Source organism: Excalfactoria chinensis, chromosome 2 (genome assembly GCF_039878825.1).
Source record: "Excalfactoria chinensis isolate bCotChi1 chromosome 2, bCotChi1.hap2, whole genome shotgun sequence".
NCBI classification, from domain to species: domain Eukaryota; kingdom Metazoa; phylum Chordata; class Aves; order Galliformes; family Phasianidae; genus Excalfactoria; species Excalfactoria chinensis.
The window spans coordinates 28,373,167-28,401,074 of record NC_092826.1 but is presented as its reverse complement, the minus strand read 5'-3'; the positions used below and the strand labels follow the sequence as shown (position 1 = coordinate 28,401,074).

The 27,908-nt window shown below is 39.6% G+C and overlaps 1 protein-coding gene across 2 annotated transcripts; it reads right to left on the bottom strand.

The window, feature by feature from the left end:
• Positions 1 to 282: 282 nt before the first annotated feature.
• Positions 283 to 27,908, bottom strand: PEX2 (peroxisomal biogenesis factor 2). 2 transcript variants are annotated; one of them, XM_072328680.1, is made up of 2 exons: positions 27,479 to 27,908; positions 283 to 2,850 (listed from the first exon to the last, which is right to left on the bottom strand). In XM_072328680.1, exon 2 carries the CDS (start codon positions 2,822 to 2,824, stop codon positions 1,910 to 1,912), a length of 915 nt encoding a protein of 304 aa, XP_072184781.1. In that variant the 5' UTR covers positions 2,825 to 2,850; positions 27,479 to 27,908; the 3' UTR covers positions 283 to 1,909. The 2 variants fall into 2 exon arrangements, with proteins under 2 accessions (XP_072184781.1, XP_072184782.1); XM_072328681.1 differs by lacking the exon at positions 27,479 to 27,908 and adding an exon at positions 12,170 to 12,288.

Genomic DNA, 27,908 nt, shown 5'->3' with positions numbered 1-27,908 from the left:
GAAAGGTGGAAAAGTTGCCGATTTGTTGCTTTGCAACATAAAATCAAATAAACTTTTAAAAATGAATAGTAACTATAAACTTGTTTCCCACTTCACATTTTGGTCTAATAAATGCCAAAGCATGAAATGGCCTGAGGGCCAAGCTTTCAAATAGGTATGGTAAGTAGCCTCTAGCCTTCAAAATATTAAACAAGCAAAAAAACAGTCCAAACAAACAAAAAACATGTCTTAAGATAAAAATAATTGCAATAAAAGCAAACTTCAGAACCTCCTTTTAAGAAGCATCTTTTATTTGCTAACTTGGTTTTCATAAGAATGATGCATCCCAGACAATAGCAATTAGTCTCAAAGAAGGAAATCCCGCAGTACGGACTGTATTTGCTCCATCTTCTTAAAGTCTTATTTTCACCATTTTGTCCAGACCACTCTCCCCCATAACACCTTACATTTATTGAAAAATGAATAGATATTTCCAGGTAATACAGAAATCAGACACTAACTCCATAATTTCTTTTGGAGAACACTGGAACTCCTGCTTTCAAGTCTTCCATACTACTTAAGACAAGATCTCTTTTACAGCATATGGAGTGGTGGTTAGTGGGAACTGGGAATCAGCATTCTGCAACTCCTTTAATCTAAATGACTTCAAAAACATGGAATAATTGTTAATTCTCAGTCAAATCAAAACATATGAAGAGTTTTCCAGCATTTTTATTAATACCATTATTCTGCTTCAGTTACAAATTCTAAGAGCCAAAGCAGGACAAAATGTGTTTGTGTGTTAATGACATACTTCTGGGTAAAGATTTCTGTTAAGAAAGGACTGCAGATTTGAAACAAACAAACATAAAGAGAGTAAGTGGATGAAGCCTTAAAAAGGGAATAAAAACATTATGAAGCCAACAGAGACAACAAACAGTAGTAACTCCAAAACAGAAACAGTTACCTATCTTTTTGGTACATCTACACACACACATCTGGGCTTGATCTATTTTCTGTGTGGTACATAGCTATTATTGAGGTCTGGCACCTAACCTGACTATACCCAAAGAAAGAATTGCAAGCTACCACAGGAAGCTTCCACGTTCAATAGATGATGGACTGGGTCCTTCAGCTTGACAGGAAAGAAGCAGGGTGCAGTCAAACATGCATCACTGAAGATCAAAGGGATACATATAGGTGAGAAAATGGGTTCTGTTGTCTCATGAAGATCTAGAAGGAGCACTTTGATCAGGAGATGGTTGTATCGTGGGTGGGTACAAATTAATGTTTTGTCTGTTGACAAATGGATCACTTGAAGCTAATCATCTACTTATAAGAAAGCAATTACAAGTTAGAAAAAGAATATGCCTTGTGGTGACTGAATGTGATGAACTCTATTAATAATTATTTGATGTAAATCTTCATCTTATAGCTTGCTTTCAGTGGTGCATTACACTGGGAATTCAAATTTTAAATATTCAAATTTAAAGCTATTGTGTAGGTGTGACTAGGATGACCTGTGCACAAAATCCATATGGCTACGTTGGCAATAGCAGAAGCTTTTACAACAAGGTTGAGAAAATCCACAAAGTGGAGTGAGTATCTTCTCATCTACTTTTGAGAGAAGAATACAACATGAACTTAGGAAGTGATAGATTGCTGGACCATGGATCTAAGAAGAGAACTGACAGCACAGGGGTACCAAACTGGGATCAAGTAGTCTGAGAAAGCAGAAACTGTGAACTCCTTTTCCTTTCTTCAGATGCAAGCTGGCACCGCTACTCAGTAAAAAAAATAACACCAGAAAAGACTTAAAGAATTTCCAAAGCTGTCTTTCAAGCTGTCTGTTTACAGAAATTTCTGATTTTTTTCCCATTCATCTTTAAATATATTTCACATACAGTAAAAGAACAGAACAAACTCCTTCTTAGACATGCAGTTCTGTCATTTCAATTTTATATTTCAGTGGCTGAAGACTGTGTACCTCCGAGCCACACTTAGGACAGGTAAAATACATATCAAACAGATAGTTACTTTTAATACAATAGTAACAAAAAACATGTGAACAGCCTATGGTGTGTGGCATGGTAGGCCATTCCCCACACAGTGAACACACCTTGTAGTGAGTTGCTGATGTTTTATCACTATTAGAAAGATTGGCAATAGGGAAACACCAAGAACAAATTCTGAGTTTCAGTTTCTGTACATTAATAAGTGGTAGCAAGTAGATGAGAAATTCAGCAAAGCCATGCCACAACAGCTCCCTGTTCATGTATTCAAATCCCACCTGGCGAACACTTTGTGGCTTGCAAAAGACTGACCGAATTCCTAGAATGCGTTCAGTAAGCGTTGCAAATGTTCCTTTCTGAAGAAAAATCAGAAAATTTACCAGTCCACAAAGTTTAATAAGTCCAGCTCCAAAGTTAATATAATGCTTGACTTTGTTGACGGATTGCAGTTGGCGATTGCTAAATAAATCGTAACATCTCTCCTCCAGCCATCTTCCACCAACAGTGAAAATAAGATACCATAACTTCTGGTGTTTGCTCAGAGGTTGGTATTTCTCTGTCTGAGATAAGTTATTCTTGTACCGAATATTCAAAATAGCCTGTCCCACAGTTGCATTCTTAGAATAGATGGTGAATCTCCACAGTAAAAGCCACAGAAATGCTTTAACTTCTGGTTCAATATGAGCCAACACCCCTGGTTTAAATCCATGAAAACAGCTGGTAAACTGGGACCACACTAGTTGTTCCAGGGCTTTGTTTAGTTCAAGAGCATCAAGTTGACTTATTCTGAGCACACGATTCATAGTCTTTTCATTTCCAATGCTGGATGCCATTTCTTCTCAAAAAAAACCCCAACTTTCTAGGAATAAACACAAATAGATTTTAGCGTAACAGAGCATTACCTATTTTTATTGTTAGAGATAACAGAAGTGTAACAAATCAGGAGTAAACATGGAATAGCAAAACAGCCTCTTAAGTTATTAATATACTATCAGGAACTACCACAAGTCCTTTCAGCATGACTTGCACAAAAAAGCACACACTTGCCTCTCAAAAGAACTTATGCTGAGACTATTTCTCATTGACAGTAACATTTTTATTTGGTTATGGAGAACTGTGTAATCGCCTTTGGATATCCACAAAACATTACAAATCTAACATTTCATTGTGTAAACCAAAAAAAAAAAAAAAAATGAAAAATTCTGTGCATAATTGCAAAACTTAGATGGACCTTAAAACAGAATAAATAAATAAATAAATAAAAAACAAAAACAAAAAACAAACAAACAAAAAAACACAAAAAACCCAAAGATATTTAATGGAAAAACATTATAGAAAATATTGGTCCACTAATACTTCAGTAGTTACAGCTTAAAGTATAATCTTAGAAATACTAAAAAATGTACAGACTACATACAAAAAATATGGATAGAAGACAGATTTAGGAGAAGGGGTATATTCCAGATAGAGTGCAATGTATTTCAGCTTCTAAAGGAGATTTTTCCTATAGCAGATAGACAACAATCTTCTGAAGAAAGTACAAAAGTAAATGCTTCGATTTCTATAAGAGGAAAACCTGCTATAAGACAAAAATAATTTGAATAAATGAGGTTGTATAGGACCCTATACATGAAAGGTTGCAAATGTTGCTAAGAATACATAAAAGTCCCCCAAAGCAATAACCTTGTCCTGAAATAATGCACCGAAGGTTTCAAAACCCAGTATACAACACTTTTTGCATTATCCTTTTTTTTCTACGCCTATAGAAATATGTCCTACAAACATTCTTAAGGAAAATTCTGTGCAAAGCTCATAGGAAATACAATTTTTTTTCTTAATGTGTGGTACAACAGTGGTTTCCAATTAACTACAACTGGATACTTGGGTAGAGCATGAGATAGCCCACATGATTTTTTGAAACCCTTCCATCCTTATTAGCAAGCAAAATATGACTGAAGTTAGCCTGAGGCAACCCACTCTGGGCCATCAACCTCCTTCAACAAGCTACTATATAAAGGTACACCAAGCCTATGTCACACACTTGTCCTTTCTGTAATAAGGCCTAATGTTTGTTTGGAAAGTGCTATTCAGTATCACCACAACAACTTACCTCCTTCACTTTGCGGTCACAGGAACAATCCAGTCCCTATTGCACCTCTCCATAACTTCTCAGTGAGTTCAGCCTCAGTGGACTATAGACCCTACTACCCTCTATTTCTTACCTCACTACCATTTCAGGACCCCTAATCACTAACCACCTGCTCTAGAACCTGTCCCTCCTGTCTCACACTAGTTATTTGTGGCCCATAAAATCTAATGCCTTCTTCATTTCTTCTAATACCTCAGTCCCTCTTGCTAATTTCATTCCTTTCAGTTACTCTCATTCTCACTCTACACAATTTCCAACACATATAAACCCCCTTCAAAAGCTTACATGGATTCAAAATAGCCATCTCATCAAAGAACTTCTATGTCCATTATCCACTATTTGCTATCAGCTCGATCATTTTTTTACAGTTGTCTCCCGCTACTCCAAGTGCTATCAGATACTTCTGTTGTAGATTAAATATAAATAAGATAAGTAGGGTAACTGCAGATTTTTTTCCATTACCTCAGTAAATGCAATATAGCCTAACAGGGACCTCCTGAAGTTCAAGGAAAATATGTCAAACACATAGAAGCACAACAGTTCACAAAATACACATGAAATCCTATATATGACTATAGTCCAGGGACAGATTGATGGGATGCCTGCTTTGAAAAATAGGACCCCAAAATCCTGTTAGGGAGCAAGCTGGAAACAGTCATCAGTGCACCCTCAAAACAGTAATGCTTGGTGGAGTGCAGACAGACTGAAGGATGTACTTATCCCCTTCTGCTTGGCAGTGCTGGCTTTACAATGGCATCCAGTTTTGTCTCTTTTCTATCACCAGTAGAAGAGAAATGTCAACAAACTGAAAAGAGTCCAGACACTAATATCATTGGGAAGCCCCAATACATGATATATGAGGAGGGCCTGAAAGAACTCAGATTGTTTAACTTGAAGATAAGGTAGCTAAAAAAGCAATTTAATTGTTATCTTCCACTATCTAAAGGTTACAGAGAAGATTAAGTCAAACCTTTCAGTGAGATGCACAATGGAAGAAAAAGGCAATTGGTCATGTCTTGCAATATAAGAAATTCCTACAAGACGTAAGGAAAAAACTGTCTTCTTGAGCACTAGAACAGACTGTCTAGAGCATAGGTGTCCAAACTTTTGGCTTGTCTGGACTGTGCTGAGTGAAGAGGAACTGTCTTGGGCCACATATAAAATATAGTTAGTGTATATAATAAGTAACAAAACTTATTTTACTTCTTACTTTTTTTTTTTTTTTTTTTTACTATTATTATTAAAACAGAAGAACAAAAAAACCCCACAAAAACATTAAACTTGTGGAATATTAGATCTTGCTTTTGCAAGACACATCAAATATTTATCGCAAAACTAATTAAAAGCATCACAAATTATTTTATGCTTTGAGTGAGCTTTTAAAGATATTGAAAATCAGAAAGCTTGTCAGCATGAGTATTCAGCATATTTCTCCAGACTGCACATGTCACAAGACAATGTTTAAATGGGCAAAGATAGTTTTAAATATTACTATCTGTGAGCACTGCATTTTACTTGCCAAGTGGCACAAGTGCATGGAACACGTAATACATATGGATATCTATTCAACCAAGCACATGGAATGGGTGCAAGAGGCAGAATTATCACTGCACTGTGCCCTCCCCTCCACAGTATTCTGTTGCCCCTTATGCAGCTCATGCTCTGGCTAGATGCTATTGACTGCTTTGTGATTCTCTCTGTAGGAGGGATGCTCCAGAAGTAAAAGCGTCATCTTTTACTGTGTTGGCCAATGACATCAGAGGAAGGTGTTGGTGATATGGCACTCAAGGTTGGATCTTCCCACCAGTATTCACAGAATCACAGAATCATAGGGGTTGGAAGGGACCTCCAGAGATCATCAAGTCCAACCCCCAGTATTCTCATATCTCCAAGTCCATATGAAGCCAAGGTGTGCAACTGAATGCTTTCATGTGGAAAAAATGGCACCCACTGAGAACCACTGACACTTGCTGAATGTTTATGGAGACCAAACACTGTGTGTGAGCACACTGTGTTGGTGGGTCATGCATTTCAGCAATGGTGACAGTGGGTCAACCTCCACTGGTACAGATGTTTCTGAGTGCTGCATGCAGGCTCTTGTTCACCAGTGGTGAAAATGTACAGCGAATAGCGGTGACTAATTTGAAAGACAGGGTTCTGTAGCTGAGAACTTGCTCAATCACACAGTGTTACTGTGCTCACTGTATCTGTTGTAGTTTCCATGGAAACAAATAGAAGGCATTTATTTCAGAGCAACATACATATTAACATCCCTGACATTTTATAGAAGGAAATAACTTCAATGAGCTTAACTGTTAGAGTGGGACTATATTTTGTTTACAGAAAATTGAAGCCTCTATTGAACCAATAATCCAATCATTATTTGTCAATCTTCAAGTTTTTCCCAAATCCAACAAGTCTCCTTTCCTAAAATTAGAATCAATAGCATATATACTATTTGTGTTACATTTAATGCTCCTGAATTACTAAGCAGCATTTTTATTCAACTGCAAAGACACTTTTATGCAAACTACAAAAAAGGAAGGATGACAAGCAGAAACATAAACAGGAAATCTAAAAAAATTCCTTTAAAATCTTTTAAGTTATTCTTATAACATTACTACGTACAAAAACCTTTCTTTTTGATCAACAGTTAGTCACAAATTCTCAATTTAGGGAATAAAATAGGACATAGTTCCCAGTCTTTCTGATTGCTGCTAAGCACAGCAAGTTTGCTACAGATTATTGCTGTTAACAAGACCCTGGGAGTTACTTAAAGATTATATCCATATAGCTTTAACACATAATCCCTTGTTAGCATACTTACTGTTACATACATGCTGAAGAATTGTGCTGTAGACTATACTTGCTTCAGAACTGATTGAAGATTTTACTGTACCTATACAGAAGATTTTCCACCTGAAACACATTACCTATTTACTTCAAAAACACAAACATTTCAAGGGGAAATTTGAAATGCATATTCACCTATGAAAAATATTTCCAAAAGCCCTACTGATCTGGATAGCAGCAACTATTTATTTCAGAGAAGATGCATGAATTCTGTCTTTTTCCCTATTTTCTAGGGAATTTTCATTCTATTTGGTGTCTATGATGTTCATTTCTTTAAGGGATAATAATTATAAAATAACTAAAAAATGTTTCAGTTTGTACTTCCTCTAAATGACATCCTCTCAAAATTCTGTTAGATTTTTCATTTTCTGTTGTTTTCACAAATTCTGATCCATACGAATAATGAGAAATCTGTCCTATCTCCTAAAACATACCAGAAACACAAACTCTAAGCATCAGTTCATTTTATTTAAACTCCATATTATGGTGATCTTAACAGACCATCAAAAGGATGCTAGTTTCCTGCCCGTGCAATCCTGTTTGTCGGAATTTACTGCTTTTATTATTTTTAGATTATTGGCAACTTAAAAACTCAGATTTGTAGATTCAATAACCAGAGACCAGAGTCAGTTCACAATGGCATCACACATAACTAATATGATCAGAATTGAACAACCCAAAATTAGGTGAAGATAAAAAACAAACCAGGCCTGTTAATTTGTTAATTAATTCTTAAGACAAAACACTAATGATTACTACTTAACACTTTCTCTCTTGATTTTACACCATCACTGGTATTGCTTAATAGAACTAAAAGTTTGAACCCCCACTGACCCCTCTGAAAAAAAAAGGTAATGTGAACTTTTCTTTCTTAACTAACCTATGTTTTGTCTGTCAACAATCCTACTTGTACAGCACAACACTTCATACAACAACTGCAAAAAATTGCACATCACCAAGGAAACAGGAATTTTTCCTGGTATACGTTAATGCTGTTATTGAGCACTGTACAAATTACAAATGAATATATTTTATTTGTTAACATGTTATTGACAGAAATCTATCAATAGTAATGTGAGCATTGTCAACAGCCTGCCAATATTAATGTAATTATGATTAAAGAGATAACATGGATTTTAGCTATAATACCAAGTAACATCCCCTGCACTGCTGCTATCAATACAAGCATTATTATTGACTTGTTCTGGGACTATCAGTATGAGATGTATTACCAGCAGGCATATTTGTCAATGTATTATGCCTAGAAAAATTCCACATTTGAATTTACAGGTCCGTAAACTTTGCCTGCAGAAACACACAAATCCAAGTAATCTCTAGAGTGCCATTTTTTTTCTCCAGAGGGCTGTTCCACTATGGATGAGTAGTCAAAGGGTGCCTACTGTCACAGCACTAGTGGAATCTCATTCCGCATTTTTCTAGCATAAAATTTAAAAGACAGACACATTATATGCATAGGTGTCATAGTATTTTTTAAGTATGATTTAAGAAAGTACTTCTATGAAAGCCAAATAAAAATATATTTTATTAAATCAAAACTCAACTTTGTTCCTTTCTGCTCTAACTTAAAACAGTATTTAACATAAAAGAAGTAGCATCTTAATCACCTCAATGAGTTCATGATTTAATTATTTTACATAATCTCTTATGGCCAACCAAAACACAAAGTCTGATCACTGTACTCTTGAAGAGATGGATAGGATCGGAAAGCACTTCAAGGATGGGGACTCAGAAATACATAGACAGATGTTTAACTACAGAGAAAGCACAATCTAGAACTTCTCCTGCCTGTTCTTGTAATTTTTATCATCATTATTAGGGAAATTTCCCCCCTCCATTCCCCCCTTCATTCATTATAAATTATTCTTATTAAAAATAAAGATGGTTTTCATTTCACAGAAGAGAAGCATAACAACAATGGCAAATAACTTCTAGTTTGCCTGGATTTTCTCAAGAGGAAGAAGTGGTGAGATCAACTACTTATAGCAGACTTACCAAACTAGACAATATTCCATTTCCTACAGCATGTCTAGTACGATCTTCCAGAACATATACATATATTTTTCCCCCAGCAGCTTAGTTAATAAGTAAATTGAGGTCTACAGTATCTTCAGATCCTTTTCTGTCATTTTACTGAGTAATTATTTCCTGATTTATATTCATGTATCTGAGTTTTTCCTTTTATATGCAGTGCTCCAAACTCACCCGTGCTGCATTTCATTTCATTGACTTCAGAGATTCTCTCTAATTCACCAAGAGTGTTTTGGATTTAGACCTTATCTTCAAAGAAAAACAAAACAACACAAAACAAAATAAATAAAACAAACAACTTTCAATCCCTCTTCAACTTTGTAACATAAGTTACTTTTCTAAGTACCTGTTCTCTTCAATCATCCATCTCATTAGTGCCTTTTCATTTTGACAGGACAGATAGTTACCCTGTAATTTTCCAACTTGATTCTGATAATATCACCATGCAATGCTTCCCCAGTTTGCTTATATGGGTAAAAAAAAAATAAACAAACTGAAAACATGCAGTATTGTACCTAAAATTTTTTCCCTAAATTTGTCATCCTTCCTATGAGATGAAGATTGAGATTCCTCACCAGTAGTTTTATCATTAATTCTCATTTCCTTCTCTCCTCAAAAGCAGAGAGAGGTATTCTCAGAACAAAGTTTAATGGAGAGTCCCAACTGTACTGTTTCTTAATCACTGTAAAACTAACTTATAACCATAAGAGTACTTCAAATAACCTTACAAAAGGTTACATTACTGTTTGGATTTCTACGTCCTTCAGCTAAATAGCTGTCATTTTGTGAAGAACAAACTGATTATCTGCAATAACAACTAACACTAATTGAAAAATAAACTACACACCGCAATCACAGGAGACATTATTTATTTCTGATATTCTTGAGTAACTAAAGACTGAATGAATCCCACAGAAGTGATTTTTATTTATTTATTTTTTAAACTAAGGAGTTTGAGCAAGCAACTAGTAACAAATCCTAGAATGCTACTGTATCGGGTCTGACTGGGATGTAGTTCACTTTCCACACAGGAGCTTATACAATGCTGTGCTTTGCACTTGGAGCTAAAATGTTGATGTCGCACCGACGCTTTGGCTTTGTTGAGCAGCACTGGCACAGCACCCAGACTGACTCTGCAAGATCCTACAAAGGTCAGTAGACAGGATGTGGGCAAGAGGCTGGAAGGGGATGCAGCCAGCTTAGACTGACCAAAAGGATAACCCAGTACCATACAGACATCATGCCCAGAAGTGTAGGGGTGAGGCCAAAGAGAAGGAGAAAGGGAGACATTCATTACAAAGGCATTTGTCTTCTGAAGCAACTGATTCAGAATATGACTGAACTTCACTTGCTGATGGGACATCAAGAACACTTTTTGCCCTTTGGAATCCACGCATGACCATCTTTTTATTATTATTATTATTTATAATATTCATATTAAGCTACTTTTATATCAAGCACTCAAGTTTTCATTCTGCTAATTTTCTTCCATTGTCCCAGTCACGCTGAGGAGGGGCGATGCGAGCACGTGTGGTGCTTAACTGTCTACCAGCATTGAACCACAACATTAACATTTAATGTCAGAAGACCGAGCACAAGACAAAAATACATTCAAATTCTAGGCTGCTGTTCCAACTTTAACTCAGTAAATTCAGATTTCATAAAACAGAATACGAGAGATTAACAACTGATGAATGCCCGGAGACAGCAAGAAAACATAACGATAGCTCATTGACTTATCTTTCCATAAACAATCTGACAGAGCCAAATTGTTAAGGCTTCAAGTCACAAAATCAAAACCAGTTCAGAAGAGCTAGAATTGATACAACAGTAATGAAGAGCAGTACGAGAGTACTGCACTTCTACAAGCTGTACATCAGTCATTTCTGTCAGTATTTGATGGAAGCTGAAAATCTTGTATCAATGCAATACATTCTCTCAATAAATGCTAGCAACTGAAAATATATTGGCCTGTGTTAAAGATATACTGAATGCTACGAGTTCCCACGGTCTCAAGAAAAATCTTTGGTCAATCAAGCACTCTTAAAATACCTTAAATGCAAAGAACTAAAACTAAATCAGAGTTTCTAATTACTGCACAACTAATATTTAAGCTATTACTTTGTGAAGTCTGTGATGTTGCATTTAAGGGAATAAAAGTTCACAGTACTTTTACATTTCTTGAAACATAATGAGCACAGATAACATCATCTTTCCAATCTTTTGTATATGGCCCTATTTTTAATTTAATAACTAAGAAGACAACCATGTAACAAGTCATATACTATGTTCCCTCTGTTCCTATTCTTTACCTCATACCCCATTTCCTCTTCTTCCCCATCCTATTTCCTTTTCTTTGTCATCCTTTTCCTTAGTATGTCAAATTGGAAACTCATCTCTATCTGGATGTATCAGTTCCATGTGTAAATTCCCATTCCCTGCTGTACTAAATTAAAGCTACCTGTTGCTGCTTTCAATTAATTTGATGATTAACAAAACTCAAAGCCTTAACACAATAAGCTGCATGACAATTGGAGGCAGATCAGTAAGATGGAGAGCCAAAATATATACCCATTATACAGTATTGATGCTCCTTCTCCAAAAATAGCAGCAGGTAACAAGAATTGTCTGGAAACCTATCTTGCATTTACTGCTGATAAATCAAAATCATGAAGGGTTCAATTGGAGCATTTGACAGAGCTGTGGCTATGATGGTTAACTAGAAAGGAACAGCCCCATGCAATGAAAGGGCAACATCTCTGACTAAACCAGTATTATTGCAAGAAATCCTTTGTGCTACAAAAGTAATTCTCAGCCACTGATGATCACATCAGCAGATGACAGGGAGATCCTTGTGTTTTAAGAGATTTTGTTTGTGATGAAGATACGAGGTTCTGTTATAAGGACAGATAAATGAAAGTCTCTAAGGTACTGCGTGTGTAAAAGTGAAAAGGATAGAAGGATTTGTAGATGTGCCATACTTTGTGTTATATAGGTAAAACAAATCACTGTAACAAAGGTATGTGGCTCCTTTCCAGAATGGTTCAGAGAATATGGACAAATGGTTGCTAGCACACTGTGGGCAATTATGGTCATAACTCTTCATGTGCAGGTTACTGTTACTTACCTGAAAAGCAGACCTTATGTGTACTGAATTATGTAATATTTCTTTCTCACTGTTGTAAAGGCTTTGGATCTCATGTATTCATGCACAGTGCCAATGCCAATTTTATGCAACTTTTCTACAGCCTCCTTATCTTTCTTCCGTTTGATACTAGTAAAACAAAACAAAAACAAAAAACCCAAAACATTACCTAGCTTAAATTCCCATTTCACAGATCTGCTGTTTCTGTTCTGCTTCTACCTCTCTGATCTGCATGGATCATCCAACAGTTATGGCAATGCCAGGATGAAGATTGAGAAGATGTAGTGAAGGGATTCAGAAGCAATGCCTGTTCCACATACTCAGATACAATTTAATACAGGCAACAGAACCCCAAAATTTTCCATGAAACATACCTTAGCCTCTTTTTTTTTTTTTTTTTTTTTTGCATAAACAGTCATTGCTCAGATTTTATTTCATTTTTCTTGCTTTTTATGTACATATGCAAACAAACTGCACAGTTATGAATATTTAGTGGTATGAAAGTGTTGCAATGCTGATTCACACACCGCACAGCAGAAACACAACGTCTTTCAACCTTTTACTGGAAATATGTACTAGACGAGATGGCAAAATCAGTAATGTGTACCTAACTCATAATTAACCTTTGTCTGCATCTGTACTAAAAGGAATACTGCATACAAAACTAAACCACAACATATTTACACTATGTTAAAGCCAAGGTCCTTCATTAATTGGAAGATAAGTCAGTTCACTGTCAGTTCTAAGTTTTGTTCTCATATAGCAGAACACGATTAATTGGATCTAGCTAGAAGCAAGAACTATTAATTTGGGAGGATGAAGAGCATTTTACCCGACATTTGTGTACCAGTTTTTTAAACTCCAGTTCTTAAGAAAAGAAAGATGATGTGATTCCTAACAGCTAAGTCACTCCATCCCATCTTCTTTCAACTAGGTATTGCCACTTTTTCTAATAGACTAGCACCAACACGCTGAACTAGAACATGCTGAACTGTTCTAGTATGTTAAGGTAAAAGAAAACAATCCTGTTTCAATTTGTTTTTCTCCACATTTGGTAGACAAACAGGTGAGCACAGCATCTGGTAAGATCTGTTCAGTATAAGTAAGAAGAGCAGGGGGGTCAGGAAATAAACAGGTAACCACAAAGCTGGCTGCCTCTGCATCTCAACATCACATTCACATCCGCTACTAGTCCACTGTGAGATAAAAAAAGAAACAAACCAATACAACTAGCAGAAATGCTCTTTCAGTCTACAAACCAGATTTGTTGAATGTGCAAAGCTAACATGAAAACACGGTAAATCGGAATAATTAAAACTTAGTTTCTGTTTTATGAGACTTAAAACAAAAGAATTACTTATACAAGTCAGCTGTTGTACTCATGAAGTCTTGCAGGTCAGAGGATACTCTACATAAGGAATTCTATACAATTCCTCCCAACTCTTACCTCTCTGATATGACTGTAGTTTGAAATGTTTGGCATATACAGTGACTAATATAGATGTTGGGAAAATTAGACATATTCACTGTCCCCAAATCTTGACAGTTTTATTACTTAGTAATTACAGTAACTTTAAGCACAAGTGAGAAGACTGATATGCTTTCACCACACACTCTTCAATCCTGTAACTTCATTAGCATTTTAGAATCCACTAGTAGGGCTGCATGTACGTATCATGGGCTTGGAAGAATAGCAACTTCCTTATTACACAATCACCTCTAACATACTCCGCAGTCTTTCTGCAATTCCGGCATGGATTCCCATTCATGCTTTAGTAATGCCCCACAGAGACATGGCTGTCTGTTAATTTCCTTTCCAGAAAAAGTCCCTTTCCCTGTGCCAGCCCCCTACTGTGATATCTCCTGTCTACTCCTTTGTTGATAGAATTAATAACCCTGTTTTTAAATATTATCTTTGAATGTGTTTTTCAAGTTTTCTTAAAATTTGGACCTGAATTATTTCTTTCCCAGTTCCACGACCAATATTAGCAGACACTGAGACTGTGGAGATAAACACTTGCAGAGAGAACATTTTTAGGCAGTTTTTTTTTCCCAGGCAGACTCTGATATAAACACAATGGATGCGAAGTCACTGAAAATTTAAAGCCACTCTTGCTATGTTCTAAAAATTTTGTGAACTCAGATCCTGTGCCTGGAAAGTTCACATTTAGAAACCAATCACTGTTAGGGGGAAATATACATTAAAATTTTCTAGATTTCAACTGGTCAAATGAACATCAGCTAATTACACACATTATCTAGCTTTTGTACAGAACTAAGTGTATAATGTGTAGGAACAACATACACCTATAGGATGGATTTGAGTGAGCTAAGGAAAAACATGCCTCTTTCGAGGCTTCTGGGAAAGGAGGTTTTTTAATCTGTCATTTTGAAGTAATAAAAAGAGACATCCCCTGTTGAATTTCTTAAAATATCTCTTTAAAATTCCACTAGTGGGTTGACAAATACCACTTGTGTATTTATTGAAAGCAAACAACACAATTCTGGACTTTGTAATAATAGGGGAAAGCAGATAGGGATCAGCACGTTTATTTTAAACTTACGATGTCCAACACAACAGAGAGATCTAGAGCAGGATGCCTAGGACTTTTTTCACTCAACTTTTGAATATCTCCAAAAAAGACAACTCCACAGCAGTTCTGGGCAATCTGTGCCAGTGCTCCATCATTCACACAGTGCCTCCCTCAAGTTCAGAGGGAAATTTCCACTTTACAGATTGTGTCCACTGCCTCTTGTCCGGTTCAGTGGCACCACTGAGAAGAGCCTAGCTCTGCTCTCTTTGCATCCTATGCATCCATGAGTTTCATCCTAAACCTTTTCCTCTCCAGATTTATAAGTCCTAGCTCTCTTAACCTTTCCTCATATGTGAACTGGTCCAGCCCCATAACATCATTTGTAGCCCTTCACTGAACCCTCACCGGAAGCTCCCCCATCTTTCTTTGGCTGGGGAGCCAAGGAGACAGTACACTCCAGGTCTGGCCTTACCAGTGTTGAGGAGACTGAAAAAATGCTCAGCCTTGACCATCCTCCTCAATCTGCTAATACTCCACTTAATTCAACCTATCATATCTTTATGATACCTTCATGCAAGACCATATTGTTGTCTTCTGTTCAACAAGAACTTTTCTGCAAAGCTGCTTTCCAGAAGGCTAGCCCTCATCATACACAAGATTATCTCCCCTCAGTAATCAGGACTGCACACTGTTGAACTGATGAGGTTCCTTTCAGGAGATTTATCCAGCATATCGGTGCCACTCTGAATGGCAGCTCAGCCCTCTAGTATATCCACCACACCCCCCAGTTTGGTATCATCTGCAAAATTACAGAAGGCACACTGCCTAATCATCTAGATTGTTAATGAAAATTAACACACTACTAAACCCTAGGGTTTATAAAACCCCTAGTTACTTATTGACTGCTTACCAGACTTTGCACCAGTGCTCACCATCCTCTTAGCCTGGCTGTTCAGCCAGTTTTCAGTCCACCTCTCTGTCTGCTCAACCAGTCTACACATAAAAAGATTTTCTATGACGGCATTATGGGAGACAGCATCAGAAATCTTACTGAAGTCTAGGTAGACCGTAACTGGTGTCTTCCCTCTCTTAGAAACTTATCATAGGAAGCTATCAGGTCTGTCATGTGACTTTGTCCCTCTTAGTGAATATATGTGTATTAGTCTTGATCACCTTCTTGACCTTTATATGTCTGAAAATGTTTTCCAAGATCACTTCCAGGGATCAAGGTGAGGCTGGTGAGTCTACAGCTACCCGGTTTCTTCTTGAAAACAAGAGTGACACCAGCCTCCTTCCTCTCCTCAGGTACTTCTCCAGTTACCATTGTCTTTTATATAAATGGGAGCAGACTCACTGTGACATTAACCAGGTCTCTCAGCACTCAGTGGTATGTTAGTTTGCTCAAGTATTCTCTCAGTTATGCCAAGAGCACATAACACCCTGTACCTCAACCTTTTCCATGTTATGTGTCACCAGGGTTTCTACCTCATTCAGCAGAAGGCTCACAATTTTCCTTTTCTTTTTTGCCACCAATACAGAAGTCTGTGACTTTCGGCTTCCCTTACCAAATTTAGCACCAGGCAGGCTTTGAATTTACAAACTGCATCTCTGCTTGCTCAGCAAATGCCTCTATACTTCTCCTGTCCCTGCTTCCACTATCTGTATACTGCACTAGTATCACTAACTAACTGAATGAGAACAAGATTGTATTGCTTTCTACTGAGGGACAGCTCAGAAGTGATGCAAGCTAAACTGGGACAAACAAACATCCTGAACTTCCTTATTATAAATATATTACCTACACAATCTTAATCAAAGATACAAACACTAAAAAAAATCACTAAATATCGAACAAGTTTTAGAAATCACATACAAAAGATATTGTAACATCTTATTCTTCAATTACAGCTAATACAGAACAAGTTCATAATACTTAAAGAACATTTTTTCTGTTATTTTTCAGTGTTAAATTATTCATGCTTGTCTGCTTCTTTATTGATATTAGAGCAAATCATGTTTACAAGCTAATTTAATGACGCCACGTTTATGTCTGAAGTTTACCAGTGTTTGACAGACTTATGATGTTTATTTCTGATCTCAGTAAATAATCACAAAAACTGCAAATGCAGCGCTATGGAATTAAAAACAAAACAAAACAAACAAAGCAACACCAGAAAAATGTAGGCTATTATAACCAACACAGAAAAAAAAAAACCCAAACCATTAGTAATAAGCTATTTACATCACATTCTGACACTGCTGAATGATTTGTCCATGGTTTAACTGACTAGTTTTCCTTTAGACAGCTCTTCATCTTCTCCCTCCTTTCTCTCCCTGTTCTTTCAACTTCACAGCTTTAAAATGACTTGAATATATTAAAGAAAATTAGTAAAAGGTAAGAAAAATTGGAGAAAGAATATGTAATTACATGCTTTACTTCTGAAATACTACATGATAGACTACTACAACAGGATAAATGTTAATATTGGATTCAGACATGTCATGGTTTTGTGCTGTCAATATTCTACATCATGACATCATGTGCGGTATGAACTGTTTTGGTGGTATAAGAAAGTGTAACAGAGGGTATGTGGAAGTGTAACAGAGGGTATGTGGAAGTGTAACAGAGGGTATGTGGAAGTGTAACAGAGGGTATGTGGAAGTGTAACAGAGGGTATGTGGAAGTGTGGAAGGTTCATGCTCCAGATCTGTGGAATGGCAGCATCCCGAGTACTCAGCCCTTGGAGGAAACTACATATCCCAGGGGACAACGCGGCCAGAGATGAATCATCAGAGGAGGAGGACACACATATAATCTCGCTCCCAGGCTGGAACGTCCCTCTTTTCGCCCTGTCTTTCGCTTTGGAGCGCTCCATCCCTGCTGTCTCGCTCTATCAGCAACGTTCCAGCCTGTCGCCTAGAGATTGCAGTAGGCCCCCGGTTCTCCGGGACTCTTTTTCTCTCTTTCTTTTTTCTCTGCCTTGTTTGATATAGTAGTTGTAGTTATATTGTATCATATTGTGTCTCGTATTTAGTAAAATAATTTCTTTCCTTAGATTGCTGCCGTTGTTTTTGTTCATTTCTCCCCTTCTAGGGGCAGCAGCCTCTATCACGGATAAATCTAGATAACCCGATTACATTATCTTGGTGGAGAATGCGGGCAATCTGATTCGATTAGATCTGCTGCTTTTTTAGCTTCCAGAACAACTCTCTTTTTGCTCTCTAAAAGCTTTGTTACAGGAGTGTTATTTTTTCATAGCTGCTCACTGAGAGCGTGACCTTGAAATTCCAGACGAACTGTCAACAGTCTGAGCTAGCTGCTCACTCTGAGCATTACTATCTTGCTTTTGTAAAGAAAACAAAGAGATTTCTTGCTCTCTCAGAGCACAGCTAGTTAGCTCTGACTTTCACAGGGCCTGCTAGCTACTATCAGCTATGAACCCACTCTTCATTCCAGTCGCTCTGTTTAGGGGATTGAAAGCAATCATGATCCTCTCAACATATTGTCCATACGTGCTTTCTTTTTGCGGAATTCTGTATCTATATAACCTAATAAGAACCGTGATGGAGACACCTGCCTGGTACTTATATGCAGTGTGGTATAATTTAATTGTCGGCACATACATTCCAGATGGAATAGCTAATTTAACAGACACCACGATGTTCAATCCAGTGTACAGGCTGTACTCTCAGATTGTCGTACGCTTTTCAACAGCCGAGGTAATATTAATTCTTGGTCTCATACTCATGTTCATGTTATCAATATCAGTGAATGTATATGTATTCCTATACATTCGTTCTATGCAGAAGTCTCCTCCAAAACCAGAGAATGCTGACTGGCAGGGAATATGGAAAGGTTTAGGAAAGATCTTAGAAGCGTGGGGACCCGCAGTGTCGTGGGATTTCACTATTGAACACCTGAGGGACCCTGAGAAATTAAGTGAGTACTTGGGTCAGAAATCTAAGGAGGTAAACATTATTTGGGGTTTGGCTTACGCATACCGTGCTCTGTATAATACTATTCTGGAGAGAGAGAGTTTCCGATCTGAGATTCAGACCAACAAAGATAATATCCAGGTCGACTCTAATCAGTCACGGGAGGCATCAGTAGCAATATCAGTTGCCCCTGTGGAAGGCAAGAAATGGAGACGGGTGTCCACGCGTCTAGAACGAAGAGAAGGAGGAGCAGAAGAAGAGGAAGCAGAAGAAGGTACCTCGTCTGGATCGGCACCGAGAAAGGCAAAAAGAAAGACTAAGAGGCGTGAAGAAGAGGCTGATGAGGAGGAAATTGTTTATCGTCGACCTCTAAAGCTGACTGAGATCCAAGGCTCAAGAAAGGAGTTCATACGGCGTCAAAACGAAGGTATCCTTGCCTGGTTGCTTCGCTGCTGGGACAACGGGGCCCACAGCCTGTCACTAGATGGTAATGAGGCACGCCAGCTAGGAAACATTTCCGGAGACACAGCTATCGACAGAGAGATTAGCAGATGTTCAGATGAAGATGCCACCCTCTGGGAGCGACTCTTAGCAGCCGTGAAAGTAAGGCACCCCTACAAGGCAGCTTTGAAGCTTAACGTTATTAAATGGGATACAATCCAAAGTGGTATCCAGTATCTGAGGGAAATGGCCATGGTGGAACTGTTGTACAACCCTGCGAATTTAAACGAACGTGATCCTGAGAATGTGAAGACCGATCCTGACATATGGCAGAAACTTACAAGTACAGCACCAGAGAAATACGCGTCATCACTGGCAACAACGTGTAAAGAATATGTGGACCACAACAGAAGGCCCGAAGTTAGTGAACTGATTAGGACACTTCAATACTTCGAACATCAGTTGTCCCCACTGTACACCGCCACTATTTCTGCCATCTCACAAGTAAAAGACCGGCTGGATGAGATGCACGAGAAACTATTTCCATTGACCAATCGTGACAAACCCATACAGGTATCAGCAGTGTCCAATGAAGATCAGAACGATCAAGGAAGTCTATTAAAGGAACTGATCAAACTAATTAAAGGTGATGAACACTACTCCTCACCTGTAAGATCAGAAGTCTCGGCAATTAGACGCACACGCTTCCCAGCTCGAGCAAGGAATAACAGTACAATTCCACCACGTGTTTCCATGTGGCGCTACCTACGTGACTGTGGAGAGGACATGAGGAAGTGGCATAACCAGCCTACTTCTGTACTGCGAGCACGGGTGAGAGAACTACAGAATAGACCAACCACCAGTAGAGCTGCTCCGGTTATCACAGGTAACCAATAGAGGGGCCCTACCCTCAGTCAGGGGAGGGACAGGGATAATAGAATTTATTGGACTGTGTGGATTCGATGGCCTGACACATCGGAACCACAGGAATATAAGGCACTGGTGGATACTGGCGCACAGTGCACTCTAATGCCCTCCAGTCATGAAGGGACAGAACCAATCCATATTTCTGGAGTGACTGGGGGCTCTCAAGAGTTGACTGTGTTAGAAGCCGAAATAAGTCTCACTGGTAAAGACTGGCAGAAACATCCTATTGTGACTGGTCCAGGGGCTCCATGTATACTGGGTATTGATTACCTCAAAAGGGGGCATTTCAAGGATCCTAAGGGCTATCGATGGGCCTTTGGAATAGCTGCTGTAGATACAGACAATATTAAGCAGCTGTCTGTTTTGCCTGGCCTGTCAGAGGACCCGTCTGTTGTGGGGCTGCTACGAGTGAAAGAACAGCAAGTACCAATTGCTATAAAGACAGTACATAGACGGCAGTACCGCACTAACAGGGATTCCTTGCTCCCCATTCACGATTTGATTCGTCAGCTGGAGAATCAGGGAGTGATCAGTAGAACTCATTCCCCTTTTAACAGCCCCATATGGCCAGTGCGTAAAGCCAGTGGAGAATGGAGGCTAACTGTAGACTACCGTGGCCTGAATGAGGTAACACCTCCACTGAGTGCTGCTGTGCCAGACATGTTGGAACTCCAATACGAGCTGGAGTCAAAAGCAGCCAAATGGTATGCCACCATTGACATTGCTAATGCCTTCTTCTCCATTCCTTTGGCTGCAGAATGTAGGCCACAGTTTGCCTTCACCTGGAGGGGTATTCAGTATACTTGGAACCGTTTGCCCCAGGGGTGGAAACACAGTCCAACCATTTGCCATGGACTGGTCCAAACTGTGCTGGAACAAGGTGGTGCTCCCGAACACCTGCAGTATATTGATGACATTATTGTGTGGGGCAATACAGCAGAGGAAGTTTTTACAAAAGGAAAGCAAATAATTCACATTCTTCTACAAGCCGGCTTTGCTATTAAGCGAAGCAAAGTAAAAGGGCCTGCCCAGGAAATTCAGTTCCTAGGTATCAAGTGGCAGGATGGACGTCGTCACATCCCAGCAGATGTGATCGACAAAATCACTGCCATGTCTCCACCAACTAACAAGAAAGAGACACAGTCTTTCCTGGGTGTGGTGGGCTTTTGGAGGATGCACGTTCCAAACTACAGCCTCATTGTAAGCCCCCTTTATCACGTAACGCGGAAAAAGAACAATTTCACATGGGGCCCTGAGCAGCAGCAGGCTTTTGAGCAGATAAAACAAGAGATAGCCCGTGCCGTGGCCTTGGGGCCAGTACGGACGGGACAGGATGTAAAGAACATCCTCTACACTGCTGCTGGAGAGAAAGGTCCCACTTGGAGTTTGTGGCAAAGAGCCTCAGGAGAGACCCGAGGCCGACCCCTGGGATTTTGGAGTCGAGCATATAAGGGGTCTGAAGAGTGCTACACTCCAACTGAGAAGGAGATCTTAGCCGCATATGAGGGGGTTCGGGCTGCTTCCGAAGTAGTTGGAACTGAAACACAACTCCTCCTGGCACCTCGACTGCCAGTGCTGAACTGGATGTTCAAAGGGGAGGTTCCTTCCACCCATCATGCTACCGATGTCACCTGGAGCAAGTGGATTACCTTGATTACACATCGAGCAAGAATGGGGAACCTCAATCGTCCAGGAATTTTAGAGGTGATCATGGACTGGCCTGAAGGTAAAAGGTTTGGAACATCACCAGCAGAAGAGGTGTCACGCGCCAAAGAGGCCCCACCATACAATGAACTTCCGGAAAACGAAAAGAATTTTGCCCTGTTCACTGATGGATCGTGCCGCCTTGTTGGGAAACATCGCAGATGGAAGGCTGCTGTGTGGAGCCCTACACGACAAGTTGCAGAGGCCACAGAAGGAAGAGGAGAATCGAGCCAATTCGCAGAGGTAAAGGCTGTCCAGCTGGCCCTAGACATTGCTGAGCGGGAGAGATGGCCAGTGCTTTACCTCTATACTGACTCATGGATGGTGGCCAATGCCTTATGGGGATGGCTGCAGCAATGGGAACGAAACAACTGGCAGCGGAAGGGTAAACCTGTTTGGGCCGCTGAACTATGGAAGGACATCGCTGCCCGAACAAAGAATATGGCCCTAAAGGTGCGTCATGTAGATGCCCACGTGCCCAAGAGTCGAGCAACAGAGGAACAACAAAATAACCACCAAGTAGATCAAGCAGCCAGAATTGAGGTGGCTCAAATTGACTTGGACTGGCAGAATAAGGGCGAACTATTTCTAGCTCGATGGGCCCATGAGACCTCGGGCCATCAAGGAAGAGACGCAACATATAAGTGGGCCAGAGACCGAGGGGTGGACTTAACTATGGACACTATTGCGCAAATTATTCATGATTGTGAAACGTGTGCTATAATCAAACAAGCCAAGAGGATGAAACCTCTCTGGGAGGAAGGGCGATGGCAGAAGTATAAATATGGGGAGGCGTGGCAGGTTGATTATATCACCTTGCCACGATCTCGCAGTGGTAAATGCTATGTGCTTACCATGGTAGAGGCAACCACTGGGTGGCTTGAAACATATCCAGTACCCCATGCCACCGCTCGAAACACCATATTGGGTCTTGAGAAACAAGTCCTGTGGCGGCATGGCACCCCAGAAAGAATTGAATCTGATAATGGGACACATTTCAAAAATTCACTTATAAATACTTGGGCTAAAGAGCACGGCATTGAATGGATTTATCATATTCCCTACCATGCACCAGCCTCTGGTAAAATTGAACGATATAATGGGTTATTAAAAACGATGTTGAAAGCAATGGGTGGTGGAACATTTAAGCACTGGGAGAAGCACCTGGCAGAAGCCACTTGGTTGGTCAATACTAGAGGATCTGTCAATCGCGATGGTCCTAGCCGATCTAGTCCCCTACACACCATAGAAGGAGATAAAGTCCCTGTTGTGCATGTGAAGAGTATGTTGGGAAAAGCTGTTTGGGTCCTTCCAGCCTCTGGAAATGGCAAACCTGTCCGTGGAACTGTTTTTGCCCAGGGACCTGGGTGCACCTGGTGGGTGATGCAGAAGGATGGGGATGTTCAGTGTGTACCACAGGGCAAATTGATGCTGGGGGAGTGCAGTCAGTAATTCCATGTATCTGTGTAACCATGATGTAATAATGTAGAATAAGGGGTGGAATGTCATGGTTTTGTGCTGTCAATATTCTACATCATGACATCATGTGCGGTATGAACTGTTTTGGTGGTATAAGAAAGTGTAACAGAGGGTATGTGGAAGTGTAACAGAGGGTATGTGGAAGTGTAACAGAGGGTATGTGGAAGTGTAACAGAGGGTATGTGGAAGTGTGGAAGGTTCATGCTCCAGATCTGTGGAATGGCAGCATCCCGAGTACTCAGCCCTTGGAGGAAACTACATATCCCAGGGGACAACGCGGCCAGAGATGAATCACCAGAGGAGGAGGACACACATATAATCTCGCTCCCAGGCTGGAACGTCCCTCTTTTCGCCCTGTCTTTCGCTTTGGAGCGCTCCATCCCTGCTGTCTCGCTCTATCAGCAACGTTCCAGCCTGTCGCCTAGAGATTGCAGTAGGCCCCCGGTTCTCCGGGACTCTTTTTCTCTCTTTCTTTTTTCTCTGCCTTGTTTGATATAGTAGTTGTAGTTATATTGTATCATATTGTGTCTCGTATTTAGTAAAATAATTTCTTTCCTTAGATTGCTGCCGTTGTTTTTGTTCATTTCTCCCCTTCTAGGGGCAGCAGCCTCTATCACGGATAAATCTAGATAACCCGATTACAAGACATCATTCCTTCTCCCTCAATTATCTACATCTTTATTCATTTTACAATATATACATAATCTATATTGATTGCTATACAGAGATATGATATTGATACTCTGTAGGCAAACGTGCTTCATTCTTTCCTTCCCAATTGTTTGACGAGTTGCTGCAATCTACAGCAGTTTTCAGAACTGTCACTATAAAAGACTATGAGAGATAAAACACTGGAGAAGATCAAATGTTTTTCTTGACTTGCACCACAGCATTTGATGTCAAAACCACAAACGGAGGTCCTCAGATTACGAACAGTGTCAAAAATCTTCAGGAGTATAGAAATTACCTTTCCCATTCCATTCTACAAAGTGTCTAAGGAAGTCTTTATATATTATCAATAACTGTTTGCAAGTTTTAATTGAGTTTTATTTAGTCTATCAAAGAAACATTTGCTTCCTACATGTCCTGAATCACAGTAAGTATCAAAGCTTTTCTGTGAGTCGCTTCCTTCAATAACAAAAAGAAGTGACATGTACAGACTCAGGAGGAAAAATTATATATATACACACACACACACACACATATATATATATATATATATGTCCTAAAGGAGATAAAGGCACAGACCTCTCAAGCAAACAACAACAAAAAATTACTTCACTAGCACTCTCCTTGCTCAAAAGACATTCAGTTCGGAATGAAACAAAGTTAGACACTCAAAAGCAGTTATTTTACCAGACTAGTTGATTTTGCTCCATTTAGAATTTTTAGAATGCTCAATAGCTGGAAGTGAATCTAGCAAATCAGATCACTTTATCTACACATATTAATCTAATATTGATTAATCTAATTAATCTAATAAATTACATTACAGTTTACCAGCCAACAAAGCCATTAATTGGTGAGGCCTCACCTCGAGTACTGGGTTCGATTTTGGGGACCTCAGCACAGGAAACACATGGAGGTACTGGAGCAGGTCCAGAGAAGGGCAACGAGGCTTGTGAAGGGCTTGGAGAATCAGCTCTACGAGGAGAGGCTGAGGAAGCTGGGGCTGTTTAGTCTGGGGAGGCTGAGGGAAGACCTTATTGCTCTCTTCCAGTACTTGAAAGGTTCTCACAGTGAGAGTGGGGCAGGTCTCTTCTCACTAGTGACAAGTGACAGGACGAGGGGAAGTGGCCTCAAGTTGCGCCAGGGCAAGTTTAGGTTGGATATTAGGAACCACTTCTTTACAGAAAGGGTAGTTAAGTACTGGAATAGACTCCCCAGGGAGGTGGTTGAATCACCATCCCTGGATGTGTTTAAGAGCCTTTTGGATGCTGTCCTCGGGGATATGATTTAGTGGAGGATTTTTATAGGTAGGGTACTGGTTAGGCTGCAGTTGGACTTGATCTTCAAGGTCTTTTCCAACCTGGGTAATTCTATGATTCTATAATGATTGCATTCATTTATAAATAATCATCTGTAAATAAACAGTTCTCCTTACACAATGAAATTAAATCAGTTTTACTTCATTGATAAGTGTTTGAATCCTTAAATTCTTGTTTTCTACAGATAGTTTAATCCTCATTAATCCCCCAACATTAAATGGGGCATATCATTCACATGACCTGACAGTCTTTTAATTGGTGAAAGCATTCACATAGCATCTGAAGGTCCATTATCTGAAAGATTAAACTTTTCTTAACTAAGTTCAAAGGATGGTATTTTATGCGCTCGTGCTGTTCTAAGTGTTTCTAAAAACAGGTTTGAGAGACCAGAATATGAGTTCATTTGGAAGTGTCTTATTTTACCAGCATTACTTCACAGTTTCAAAACATGTTTAACACAAATGAAAGAAATTTAGCCGTTCAATTATATGTCTGATTTTAAACTGTTTACCCACTTACGTCAACTTTAGAATTTTCACTGAGGTTTTAATGGAAATTATTTTTCTCCATCTAAGCTCTAGAAAGGGTGACCTCAATAAGAAAAAAACACTCATTTGGATCACGTCAGGAAAAAACTAAATGGTTTAGAAGTAAAGGCAAAACTCTATTCAAAACTTATTTCAGCTGCTTAGAGTGTAATTAAAGTGTAAATGCACAAACTATTAAAACACTATCAGAAATACAAACAATGACAGTGCTCTTTCTTAATAATAGATTTGCACAGGTAGATGACCTTCTAACAACTTTCAGCAGTAAAAGTATTATTTTCAAAGTATTACTATAACATAAGATAGTAAGATATTAGTAGGATTTAAGTTCTTTTCAGAAATTGAATTTATTCTGAACTAGCATATTTGTGGCATAATATGTCATGAACAGCACCGTCCACAAACATCAGAAGAGATCTAAGTGGTGAAATACTCTCCCCAAAATGGGATATACAGATAATATGGCTTTTTAATTCCAAAAAGTATTCCTATAAGAGCATTAGCTGTCAAAGCAGGTGTTCTAATAATGACAGTCATCTATTTCCATAACACTAAAGTGTAAGTGTCAAATCCCTCCAATGCTCTTGACATTATGTGCCTTACTGGTCTATTCCGCTTTTACAAAAAAAATATGGAAAAAATCTTCTAGAGATTTCATTTATAGATCCCATAGGTGTGAAGTTATCCTCTGCACTCCTGATCAAGTAACTGAAATTGATGACTTCATGCCCCATGAACAGATTTAAACAAGAGAATTCAGAGGTGTGAACTGTTACTCCCTTCAATAGTTTCTTTCTGTTCTAACTCATATCCCAGCAATGATGCTTTCCTCAGCTGTTTTCCTGCTAACCCATTCATTAGATAAACTAGTGATGATGACTCCCTGCAGAAGATGAAAAATTGTTCAGATGAAACCGAGATATAAAGAGAGAAAACATCTGTAGAAGAAAGCACTGATAGAATACCTCTGAGTAAAGAATGAAAACAGCAATAGAAATAATTAGAATTAACAGTTTGTTTTATTTTATTTTACTGGAATCAGCTTTTACAAAGCTAGTGGCCATACTTCAACCTTTGACCCTTATGAACTGTTCCCTCCTGCCAGCAGTCAGATGGCGATACAAGAAATCTGGATGGAAAGAAATATACAGTTCTCTGGTTCACAGCAGTAACTGTATCATGCACTGGAATTCATCTTCCTGCCAAAATAACTTGACTATTCAGACTAAACCTGCATTAGTTTTGGGAGAAGCCATTGGTTGGCAACTAAATGCTAGCAGGCTGCACAAGACTGGGTTAAAAAAAAAATGTGGAAAAGATTTACTATCACCCCCAGCAAAGAACAGCCATGAACTGAAGTATATCATAGTTACAGGAAAGTCTTCTATAAATCTTTTGCAATTTCAACTGACACCAACATAACAACCCAGATGAAAAACCCATCTCTGCCAAAATTCAAAGTGCGGTCTGTCCCCTCCACAGAACATGTTTTAAGGCTCACTCCTCTCTTATTTTACACTTTCGGCCTAGCTGGAAGACTCACAGCCTCCTTGTGCAGCGAGGCAAGCAGCACAGAAAGAACACCAATGGGACTCACGGAACTGCAAGGCTCAGAGAGGCCATTACGAGAAGTGTTTACAAGAAGGGCCTGGGGCCGACCCCAGCAGACACCGGCCCCGAGCTTACCCGGCCCAAGAGCCACCCCGTGCCGGACCCTCCCGCGCCCCGACTGACCTGCGCCGCGGGGCCCGGGCAGCACGGCCTCTGCGGCTCTGTCCCAGGCCTCCTAGCGAAGGCCAGCACGGACGGAGGCCCCGCTGGGACCGCCACTCGGCTGCCTCCAAGGACAGCGTCCTACGAGCCCGCCCCGCCGGGTCACAGAGCTGGCTCCAACTGCCTAGAGAGGCGGCAGCATAGGAGATAGATGCCACAGGTGAGCGCCTAGAGCGGCCGCACAGGAAGTACCTTCGGGCATAGAGATGACGCGTTAGAACGGCTACCAGGGTAACATTCGCGCCGCGGGGATGGTTGATTGACAGGCCACGGAGCAAATTAAGCGACAAAGGATGAAGCCGAAGAGCCAATGGAAGAGGGCAGGAGGCGGAGCGTCAGCTGTGCCGAGTCGTGGCGACTCAGTCGCTGTTAAAGTGGAGTTTTTGCTGTT